Source organism: Scyliorhinus canicula, chromosome 11, assembly GCF_902713615.1.
Source record: "Scyliorhinus canicula chromosome 11, sScyCan1.1, whole genome shotgun sequence".
In the NCBI taxonomy this organism is placed as follows: domain Eukaryota; kingdom Metazoa; phylum Chordata; class Chondrichthyes; order Carcharhiniformes; family Scyliorhinidae; genus Scyliorhinus; species Scyliorhinus canicula.
In genome coordinates, this window is record NC_052156.1 from 143,404,028 (window position 1) to 143,415,978 (window position 11,951).

General features: G+C 41.8%; 1 protein-coding gene across 11 annotated transcripts in view; it reads left to right on the forward strand.

The window, feature by feature from the left end:
- kmt2e (lysine (K)-specific methyltransferase 2E) overlaps positions 1-9,075 on the forward strand; it is a 164,665-nt gene extending 155,590 nt beyond the window's left edge. For 8 of the 11 annotated variants that reach the window (XM_038811585.1, XM_038811589.1, XM_038811580.1 and 5 more), the window contains 4 exons: positions 2,904-2,992; positions 4,066-4,209; positions 5,644-5,744; positions 5,937-9,075. In XM_038811585.1, coding sequence (XP_038667513.1) covers positions 2,904-2,992; positions 4,066-4,209; positions 5,644-5,744; positions 5,937-7,754 — 2,152 coding nt within the window. In that variant the 3' untranslated portion in view covers positions 7,755-9,075. Of the gene's footprint in view, positions 1-2,903; positions 2,993-4,065; positions 4,210-4,748; positions 4,834-5,643; positions 5,745-5,936 lie in introns of all 11 variants that reach the window. The other 3 variants (XR_005462313.1, XM_038811581.1, XM_038811588.1) reach the window with 3 other exon arrangements.
- The last annotated feature ends 2,876 nt before the right edge of the window (positions 9,076-11,951 follow it).

Below are 11,951 nucleotides of genomic sequence, written 5' to 3' on the forward strand. Positions count from 1 at the left end.
TGCTCCCACAAGTCCTGAAAGACGTGCTTGTTAGGTGAATTGGATATTCTGAATTCTCCCTCAGTGTACCCAAACAGGGTCTGGAGTGTGGTGACTAGGGGATTTTCACAGTAACTTCATTGCAGTGTTAATGTAAACCTACTTGTGTCATTAATAAAGATTATTATTAGATTGTGCTTGTATACAATTCGGTTGCTGATGGCCCACAGCACCTCATGGATTCCCAGTTTTGGGTTGCTGGATCTATTTGAAATCTGTTCCGTTTAGCACAATGGTGAAATCACACACCAAGGAGGGTATCCTGAATGTGAACGTTGGACTTCACCTCCATAAGGACTGTGCAGTGGCCACTCTACCAATACTGTCATGGATAGTTCATCTGCGACAGATAGATTGGTGAAGACAAGACCAAGTAGGTTTTTCCCCTCTTGTTGATTCCTTCACCACCTGCTGCAGACCAAGTTTAGTTTTGTACTTCAGTACTCGGCCAGTTCAGTCAGTAGTGGCGCTACCAAGCCACTCCTGGTGATGGGTGTTGAAATCTCCCACCCAGAGTACATTCTGTGCCCTAGCCACCCTCCATTCCTCTGTGCATTACTATTAGGCCACCATCCCCTAAATCAGACTGTAGAACTTAAATACCATAGGTTGAGACAAATCACTTAACTGCTCTAAAAAGGAAACTAAATGAGAGGAAGAGAGAAATATGCTGAGAGGCTGAGATGTGATGGGCTGAATGGCAGGAGACTCATAGAACATAGACACCAGTACAGATTGTTTGGGCCAAATGTCCTGTTTCTGTGTTGTATATTTTATATAATTCTAGAAGTTACTTGGGAACATTGTGAAAATCTTTAAGCCATCCAGGAAATGATGACCTTTTCATAGTAAAATCCAAAACTTTTTTTGACATATGTCTGAAACCTGAAACATGGAAATACTCAGAACCAACTTGTTGGGTTAACAACTCGGCACTTTGTTGACAAGGACGTCTGTACATCAATGCCGTATGTGCCTGTGCACATATTAATTAATTATACAGTTAATCATTTGCACATTGACAAACTCAAAATCTGCCGTGAACCAGAGCAATTGGGCATCATTTTAAAATATTTTTAGGAAAAAATGCTTCAAAGGTATGATACATTTGAGTAATCATTGAATCCCTATGGTGCAAAAGGAGGCCTTTTGGCCCATCAAGTCTGCACTGATCCTTCAAATGAGCACTCTACCCATGACCACTCCTCCTATCCCCATTACTTAACCTGCACATTCCTGGACACTCGGGGGCAATTTAACATGGCCAATCCACCTAACCTGTACATCTTTGGTCTGTGGGAGGAAACTGGAGCACCGGACGAAACCCACGCAAATATGGGGAGAACATACAAACTCCACACAGACCATGACCCAAGACCAGAATTGAACCCAGATCCCTGGCACTGTGAGGCAGCAGTGCTAACCACTGTGCCACCGTATTGCCGCTAATGGAGTCCATTCACAAAAAATATATTTAATCATTAAATTCTTCACCCCCAAGGAAACAGATTTTAAATTGTTTAAAAAAAAAGCTACACAGAACTAATTGTTAACGGGATACAGTGGTCAGTTTAATTAAGCATCCTTGGTTTGATCCCGGCCCCGGGCACATTCTCCCCTCATCTGCTTGGGTCCCACCCCCACAACCCAAAGATGTTCACGGTAGGTGGATTGGTCACGTTAAATTGCCCTTAATTGGAAAAAGTAAATTTTTTTTAAATAAAGCATACTTGCCCCCAAAAGAACCAGCTTATTATTTTTTTCTAACCTCCTCATAGGCCTGCAAACAAATGCAGTTAGTAGAAACACCCAATTGTGATTAATTCAGCCTGGGAGCATGACCAGTTTTGTGCACAGGACTGCTTCCTGCTCAAAGCTTTTTAAACCATCACAGAAGTTCACAGAAACTGCCCTGAATGTAATTTGCACTCAAAACTCCCAAGATACTTTGCAACAGATACATCTATTTCTCTCAAATATATCTTTTTTTTAAAAAAGAACAACCAGAGTTTGCACATTCTCCCCGTGTCTGCGTGGGTTTCACCCCCACAACCCAAAGGTGTGCAAGATAGGTAGATTGGCCAAGCTAAATTGCCCCTTAATTGGAAAAAAAAAATTGGGTACTCAAAAAAATTTTTAAAAGAACAATCTAGTGGAAACTACCCCATGCTGTGCTGAGAATGCCAGGGTTAGAATGCCTGAGTTTACACCATTCAGGCAGGCCCTGGACAGCAGCAACTGAAAACTTTTAAAATATCCTTTCCCCTGCACTACCCAGTGCATTACTCCGGCCCTCCAGCCACAATGTTTGGCTCCACTGAGCCTTGCTTAGCACTTGTCACTTGAATTGGAGTAAACTGTGTGTGCATTGTCAGCCGCCAGTCTTCATCTGATAACACAGAGTGAACACCATATATCAGAGTATATCATCATACCATTGACCCCATAGTCTTGCATTCTTATTTGCATGGTTCTAGAAATCAAGACTTTCTGCAGAATAAGGAAAAAGGGATGATCTAACCTGAGGAAACGGCTTTGAGGAAAATTGAGAGCGAGAAAGCACTGCAATAATGTAGTCATTCAAAGCAATACCATTCTCTGTTGATGGTAACTGTTGATAATGCAGTGCATATTGTTGAGATTGTAGCGCCTTAAAATTAATTCCCTCATTGAGTTAAAAAAAATCTCCAAAAGAATATAAACCAAAGTATGGAAGGGAAAAGTATTAAAGATAATTGTAATCCTTTCATTTTTTTGAAAGTGCTGTTAGCTATTGTTTTATTGGCTAATGAGATCACCTTTTAAAGTGTTTGCTATGCTGCATGGTACCAATTTCTTGATAACTTCCTACATTTTATTTTAAGGACTGCTTCAACCTCAGTGGAGAAAGTAAGAGAAAGAAGCTATCAGAGAGCATTGCTTTTGAGTGATCACAGAAAAGAAAAAGAAGGTGGTAAGTGTTGTTCATCTCTTCTTTAATTCGGATTGTATAATTTAAATTAATTATTGCATTCTCATGTCAAATCAGAATAATGTGATTTGCCTCTTAGCATGATACAAACTTATAAGAAAAGGATGGTCATATTTAGTTGCTAACTTGACAGCATGATTACAAACTTGACTGTAGCTGTTGATGCACCAATAGAGCAGGTTCAGGTGATTGGAATGATCAATCAGGACTGAAATTGAGACCTAATAAACTTGTCGGCTGCAAGGCTGATTATTCACTCTGCTTGATGTCATATTTTGATTCTTTACTGGAATTTACTTTTGGTGGTTTATGTTTTTTAAGTGCCTAGTGTCATGGAGTAGGAAAGGCAAAGGTTTAGCTCTTTCTGCATAGCCATATTGTGTATAATTCCTTACCTTAGGTGTGGGACATTGAATGTTCCACAAAATGGTCGGGAAAGTTGAGTTGGAATGATATGTCAGCCATTTTCTAGAGGCTGCACTGAGTGCGTGTGCAGAGATTTAGAGATAGAATGCCTTACCATTTTCTCCACAAGCATGTAACTGAGCTGGACATAAACAATTTGAGAAAACTGAAGGCACATGTCCTTCATTGGAAGATGAATACCTCAGCATTTTTAAAGAATTGCCATGGAGCTCTCGCAATGCTGAATTTGAGGTTGCAAAGTCTGTCAAGTGTTAATATACCATATGATTTAGATATTAAGAAACTTCTTAAAGGCACTTTTTAAAGTCAATTTTTAAAAAAAAACATTTGGAACACCTGTCATTTGGATTAACTCATCAGATTGACCAGAATGTCATTTTATTTACAAATATTATGTGATTCATATTATTGGTGCTTTCCAAAAGAAGTTATGAAGATATCGTCATCTACATTAGTATCCATTGGGATACTGTATTCTTAATACCATGTCTGTTTAGAGTGAAAGGGTTTTATGATAAGCAATAGTCAATGACAGCTTTGTTCATTTGAAAGGGTTTTTTCTGCAAATTATTCAATAAAATCAAGTTTATAATTTCTAATACTCTGTTATTGGGACTTCCCATCTGTAGGAATGATTTCACCCACCCATAGTCCAACATCAACTCATTGGCCACAGTCTCATCTCCAAACTCCATCTTCATCCCACTGTTCAAAACCCATTCCACGTCTTCAACTGAAGATCCCAGCTATCTCTCCCAGTGAACCTAACCTAGGTCAGTAGAGAAGACATTCCATAATCATTACGCCATTTTTGTGACCTGTAACTGTTATAAACCATATTTTCTAATGCCATACTAGACTGGAGTCCTCTTATTGTTCCTCCATATTGCCTGCACTAATAATTGACTGTTTATGTGAATACAGTTGAAGAAATGAACTGGTTTCATACCTGAAATGTAAAATTCATTTTAAAATTATACATCTTTGTACTTATAAATAAAATAATGTATGTGGCAAAATGTATATACTCTACAATAAAAATGTGTGCACCTTGTGCTTGTAATTTCTCTTGTATTTTGGAATTTATATTACTACTTACACTTCAGTACAACTGCTAGGTGTGTGAATATTGTAGGACAAATGTTTAGTAGTTTGTGCAATTCTGCTGGTATAAATTTAAAGGAATACTCCACAGTAAGGCTGTATAATGGTCTTATAAAGGCAAAGTTTTGGGATGAAAGAGTTCTTTGCCCTTCAAGTCTGCTCATTCCACCAAGCAATGTACAAGTTAAACATCATGCATCTTCCCCAGTTTATGTCTTACCTCCTGAGGAGGTGTCTGAACACAAGTGTAACTTCAAGAAGAGAACTGTGAAACTTCTACCCGTCTTCTAAAGGTAATTGATCAAAACACTTGGATATCTGTCTAACGTTGCAATCTCCATTATTCAGCCTGAGCAGTTTAGAACTTCATGTGGCTTTACCATGAATTCCAGTAGGAAAAATGATTAAGTATTCCTGAGGAATATTGGAAATATGTGACCAAGCACTGAGGTATTATGCATCAACTCTGCTAGCTAATCCAGTGCTGATCCGTGGGGAAAGATCTGGCTCTATATGAAACCATTAAAAGTATTTCTTTAAGGAATATTCTGGTATAGTAGATTATGATTGTAGAGTATTCCTTTAAAAGCACTGGCCACAATAGCCATTAGTTACGGCTCACAAAACATCCATGACTTTACAGTTTGAAGGATATATTTGTTGTACAGAGGAACACTGCTGTGAGTTTTGCCAAAACCTCATTTGTGCATAAAGGTTACTGAAAATAAGTTGCAACTCTAAAGCCCCTACGTTAATGGAACTCAATGTTCAATTGATATTCAATTTTTTCTAAAGAGTAGAAAAAGTTGCTTAAGTGTGCTAATTCAATCAGATTTTTGTATGTAACTAATGTCAGTCAGTTTTGTGCATGTAATTCGGGAGGGGAGAAAGTACTATGAAGTGCTTAATGAGTCAAGGCACTTTGGAGACAAGCAACATCTTATTTATATTGATTAGCGTTATATAATACTGTTTTATTAAATGCAAGATATTGGAAGAAGAAACAGCTGTTTTTAAGTTTAGGGTAGCAACTTTGTGTTGCTTTTAGATTGCATTTTCAAAATTAAGCGTATTTTGCCTCATTTTTCCTATTACTTCTGCAGAAATTTCAGATGCGGAAAACCCAGAACAAATTGTTGAAAAGGAGTGTCCATCTCCAGTGAGTTCTCAAAAGCAAAATATAAGCCCTTCAAAATCGAACAAGGTAGTTTCCCATTGATTACTTTAGAATGTTATTGCATTATGTATACTTCCATTATTAATACTGCACACAATATAGTAGCTTGCATAAAAATTATGACTCCGTATTGTTAATGGATAATGAAAGCATTGTACAGTTTATTTTTACTATGTTCAGTTTAAATGACCTGTTCAAACTTTTTTTTTAAATTAACAGCCAGCACAAATGCCTTCTCCAACGTCTCCTGCATTTTCATCCCAGTCCCAGATAAAGTTACAGGTGAAGCCTCAGACCCTGCTGCAATCTCAACCTTCCCAATTAGAAAGTACAAGTAATATAACTGAGACTTCTAATCAGAGTCAAACTAAATCTGAAACACAGCAAAAATTGCAATTTCAGTTTGATTCCCAACCAATATCAAAAACAGGTTTAAATGGCCAGTCTGGAAATCAACATTATTCACAGCATCCAGGTCCTTCACAGTCCCAGAGTTCAATAAAACTATCTAATCCTCAACCAGCTCAGCTGCCATTGAAGACTCAATGTCCTGTGCTCCCATCACATGCTGAGCATCCTCTTAAATCTCCAGCCCCTCATACGCCTGGACAGACCAACTATCTTCCATCAGGTTCTCAACCACCACCTCAGATGCACTTACATTCGCCAAAGTCTCAGACACAGCAGCTGGGATCACCATACAGGACAATTAATTCGCAATCGCCTCAAATGGGAACTGTACAGGCCACATCACACAGAGGATCTTTTTTAACCCCCGTTACTGTGGGGCAAGTGTACTATCAGACAGCACAGCCTGGGAATTTAGCACAACAGCAACAGACAAGTGCAACATTTTATCCTTCATCAACGGCACCATCAGGTCATCAGCCTGGCCTGAGTCAGTTCAACCAGCAACATTCAAGCAGCAGTGTGCCCCCACCACCGCCGCCACCACCACCTCCGCCGCCGCCACCACCTACCTATTATCAAAACCAGCAACCTTCTGGAAACTTTCAAAGTTTTAATCAGCCAAGAACAAATGTTCCCCAGCAGGGAACATTCTCTCCTGCACCAAGTCCGAATCAAACCTTGCCTGGAGCGTGTTTGCTTCAACCTTCTCCTGGATCAATTATACACCAAGGACCCCCAAAGTCTCCAAGTTCTACTTTATTGCACACTCCTGGGTCGCTACCAGCAGCAGCCGCCACTGTACATCATGCATCTTCTACGGCACAGTATCTGACACCTTCGAGTTCTGGTCTGCATCACTCTTCCTCTGCAGCTGCAATACAACCCCCTCCACCACCTCCAGTGTCTCAGTCACCTGGATCAGGACCACATCACCCTCCACCTCAAGGACAGGCCCCACACCCACTACCATTGCCACATGTAACAAGTCCAGTTCATCCCATACCACCAACTCAGGGGCCAGTGCTACATGCTCAATCTTCAGGACATCATCCACCACCACCACCACCACCACCTGGGCCAGCACCTGTTCATCCTCCTCCACCTTCTGCAACAGGACATCAATCTCTTTCAGCTTCTGGAACTACAGCATCGCATCAAATTGCACTTAATTCAGCACACCCCCCTCCTCCCCCTCCACCACCACCACCTCCACCCCCTCCACCACCAGCTCCAGTGCTTGGGTCAGGACATCATGTTGCTCCAGGACAAGGATCTCATCACCCAGTTCCTCAAGGACCACACCATCTTCCTTCAGGGGGCCATCAATCTTTGAGTCACCACCCTTCACATCATGCTCCTCTAGGATCTCAGCTTCCACCTGCAGGATCAGGATCTCACCATGCACTGCCAAGACCAGGCTCTCACCACCAGTCTCAAGGAGCAAATAGTATTGCATCGCTTGCAAGCCCAGGATTCCATCCACCATCTCCCGGTGTGGTCCCACTTGCACATGCAGGTCAGGGACTTAAACAGATGCCTGCATTACCCCCACAAATTTCTGTTCCCAGACCACAATTGCCACCGTCTTTCCAGCAAAACAATTTTCACAGCTCAGGATGGCACTAAAATGGGGCTGTGCTGACCCATTTTGAACATTGTTCTGTAAAATAAGATGTAAATATTTTATGTACTGTATCTTTTAAAGATACTTCTTAAGTCAGACATTGTAATAAACTTTTCACCAGTGCTCATCTTTATTTGTCTTTCACACAACTGTTTTATGATTCTTAAAAAAAAAAACATTTTACTCCTGTTGGAGCTGTATATATGTGTTCGTGAAGCCAGTGGGAAGAAAAACATTTTTCAAATTTTATTTTGTAAGTAGACATTCCAGCCATCCTAACTGACGTTGTAGTGCACAGGTTGGCTCAAAATTGTAATTTAGTATTTTATTGTTGCATTTAAAAATGCATTTATTGAATGTTTTGTATAAATTTTTTTATTCAAGTATGTTAAATATAACTGCACTTCTAAGGAGTGTTGGCACTCATGCAATTTACTTTTACCTTTTTTGTTCAATCCCTTTTCTGTAGTAAAACATTTTCTTTTCCTTTGTATACTTTTAAACAATAGGCAGAACAATGCAATATAGGTTTTGAAGCAGTTGCGGTGTGAAACATGGTTCTTTTACTTCATTGGTTCTTGTAGAAAATTAATTTAATGTATAGATTATTTCTAATTTCTTCTGGCAGATGTTATGTAAATAATTGTGCATTTACTTTTTTCCTTGCTTGTAAAACTTGCCAATGCTTCTATCCAATTTTTGAATACTGTTGTACATTCAAGTCCCTCTGCAAATATGTGTATGTTCTCTGTGAGCTTAGTATAAGAAATTTAATTTTTTAAGATACTGTCACACTGCAGCACTGGTTGGGCATTTTAATCCATGTTAATAAATCACAGTAAATTGCATTTTTTACAAATTATAAATACAGACTCCTAAGATTTTGTCTGGTCATATACATTTGTTAATGCTTTTTAAAATAATTGTGCGTAAACGATGAGCAGTGATTACTCTGCCGGTGAAGGAGGAAAGAATGATTAGGCTGCAAGCCAATCCAGCAATGTTGGGGTATTGTCCTAACATGCAAAGTTAAATTACATGATTGCAGAAACAGCAAATTAATTCATATTTACTATGTTATATTAACTCATGTTTGTTGAACTCTGTGACTCATGCATATTTATTTGTTCCTTTGATCTCATCAGCACGAGTGAACAAAATATACACATGCACCTACACACTATTTGTGACGATTGAAAAATTACAATGTCAGTTTAAGACCTTTTTGCTGTGGAAAATTATCAATTGGAGTGATGCCAATGAGAACATTGCAAGTTTATGTAAATTTGTAAACACCGTTTACTAAAAGTTTACTCATTTTAAGTTTCGATTCTCCTTTCTAATCTGTGGCTCAATATTATTGTGCCATGGGCATGTGAATAATGCTTAAATAGGCTGGATTGATGAAGCATCTAAAATCTCAATGTTACTGGCTGAGATTCTCCATTCTGCCAGCCACGTGTTTTTCGGCCGCGTGCTGTTCGCTGGTGACAGTATTCCCGCCGATTGTCAATGGGATTGCCCATTGTAGCCACCCCAAGTTGCCGCGAAACCCACTGACGGGTGTATGTTGCCGGCAGGAAAATTGAATTGCAACGATCCAAGAATTCCGGCCCCTGTTAATTAACGTTGTCTTCAACTAATTATCAGTTATTTTTAAAAATAAAAACAGGAAAAACATTCTGATTATAATCCTAATAAGTGTTCCAAAACTAAAAGGTCAGTTGATCTTCATTTTACAAGCTGATTGAAGCAAAGTTGTTCAATATCCACAGATAAATTATAATTGCTTTCACAAGAAGTGATGAAGCATTGTCCCAATGTAAGATCTTTTTCAGACCACATTTCATGATACAGATTCTTGCAGCCCCTTGCAACCAAATAGCAATGGATACTGATAAATCGATAAAGCTTATCTTACCATTATTTTCATTCATTTGTTTCTTTTACTCTAGCTCGCTATTCGTCAGTTTGTTTTATCTTATGCTATTTACTTGGATTGTGTAATTTTTTTTTGACAGACAATTTTATTGAGGTATTTTTGGCATTGTAAACAGTAACCATATGCATTAGTGTGCAGATACCAATTACAAAAAACATAGTGCAAATAACAGTACCACTCTCGCAGATCGACCCGCCTATTCTTCCCCCCTACTCTACACTATTTTACCCCCCCCCCCGGCTGATGATTAGTTCCCTGCGAAGAAGTCGATGAAAGATTGCCACTCCGGGCGAACCCCGATAGTGATCCCCGTAAGGTGAACTTGATTTTTTTTCCAAGCCGAGAAAGCTTGCCATGTCCGACAGCCTTACTTGGGTCTTTGGGGGCTTTGAGTCCCTCCAGGCCAACAGTATTCGTCTCCGGGCTATCAGGGAAGCAAAGGCCACAACATCGGCCTCTATCCCCTCCTGTACTCCCGGGTCTTCCAACACCCCAAAAAGCGCCACCTCTGGACTCATCGCCACCCTTGTTTTCAGTACCCGGGATAGTTTTGGACACGTCCAGAACATGTGGACATGGTTCGCTGGTCCTCCCCCACATCTAGCACACTTGCCTCCAGCCCAAGAATTTGCTCATCCGGGCCACCGTCATGTGGGCCCGGTGAACCACCTTGAACTGAATCAGGCCAAGCCTGGCACATGTTGCGGTTGCATTTACCCTCCACAGAACGTCTGCCCATACGTCTCCCTCCAACTCCCCACCAAGCTCCTCCTCCCACTTAAGTTTCAGTTCCTCGGTCCCTGTGTCCTCCGCTCCCATAAGTTCCTTATAAATATCTGAGACTCTCCCCTCTCCTACCTCACCCCTGGAAATTACCCTGTCCTGGATCCCCCTTGGTAGAAGGCGTGGAAAGGACGGGACCTGTCTACGTACGAAATCCCGCACCTGCAAGTACCGAAAGTCATTCCCCCTCGCCAGCCCGAACTTCTCCTCCAGCACCCTCATGTCCGCGAAGCTCCCTTCCAGGAACAAGTCGCCCATCCTTCCCACCTCCGCCATGCTCAAAACCCGCCATCCATCTTCCCCGGGACAAATCGGTGGTTATCACATATTGGGGACCACACCGACGCTCCCACTTCCCCGCATGTTTCCTCCATTAGCCGTAAAGCCTCCACCACTACAGGGCTGGTGGAGTATCTGGCCGGCGGGAACGGCAGGGGAGCCGTGACCGGGGCTGCCAAACTGGTGCCCCTGCACGAAGCAGCCTCCATCCGCTACCAAACCGACCCCGTACCCACCATCCATTTCCTTATCATGGCTATGTTAGCCGCCCAGTAGTAGTTGCTGAGGTTCGGCAACGCCAGCCCCCCCTCGCTACGGTTCCGTTCCAGCATCCCCCTCTTTACCCGCGGAGACTTCCCCGCCCAAACAAATCCCAGGATGATTTTATTGATTCTTTTAAAGAAGGACCGTGGAATGAAAATAGGGAGACACTGAAAAATAAACAGGAATCTCGGGAGGGTCGTCACCTTCACCGTCTGTATTCTCCCCGCTAGTGACAGTGGGAGTGCATCCCACCTCCGAAACACGCTCCTCATTTGCTCCACCAGCCTGGACAAGTTCAACTTATGCATCTTACCCCAATCACGCGCCACTTGTATCCCTAGATACCTAAAACTTTCCCCAACCAGCCTAAATGGTAGCTCCCTCAGCCTATTCTCCTGACCCCTCGCCTGCACCACAAACATCTCGCTTTTTGCCATGTTCAACTTGTAGCCCGAAAACCGACCAAACTCCCTTAGGATTTCCATAATCCCGTCCATCCCTGCCGCTGGGTCTGACACATACAAAAGCAGGTTGTCCACGTAGAGCGAGACCTTGTGTTCTATCCCCCCCCCCCCCCCCCCTGACCATTCCCTTCCATCCCCTTGCCGCTCTCGGCGCAATTGCCAGCGGTTCTTGTCCCGCGGTGTAGTCTAAAATACTCAGATCTTGTCCTGTTTGTCCTTACACTAGCCTCCGGGGCCTGATATAGCAGTTTAACCCAGTCCACAAAGCCCTCTCCAAACCCAAACCGTTTCAGCACCTCCCATAAATAGTCCCACTCCACCCCGTCAAAAGCCTTTTCGGCATCCATTGCCACCACTACCTCCACCTCTCTGCCCTCCGAGGCATCATAATCACATTGAGTAGCCTTCTTAGATTGGCTACTAGCTACCTGCCCTTAACAAACCCTGTTTGGTCCTCCACAATCATG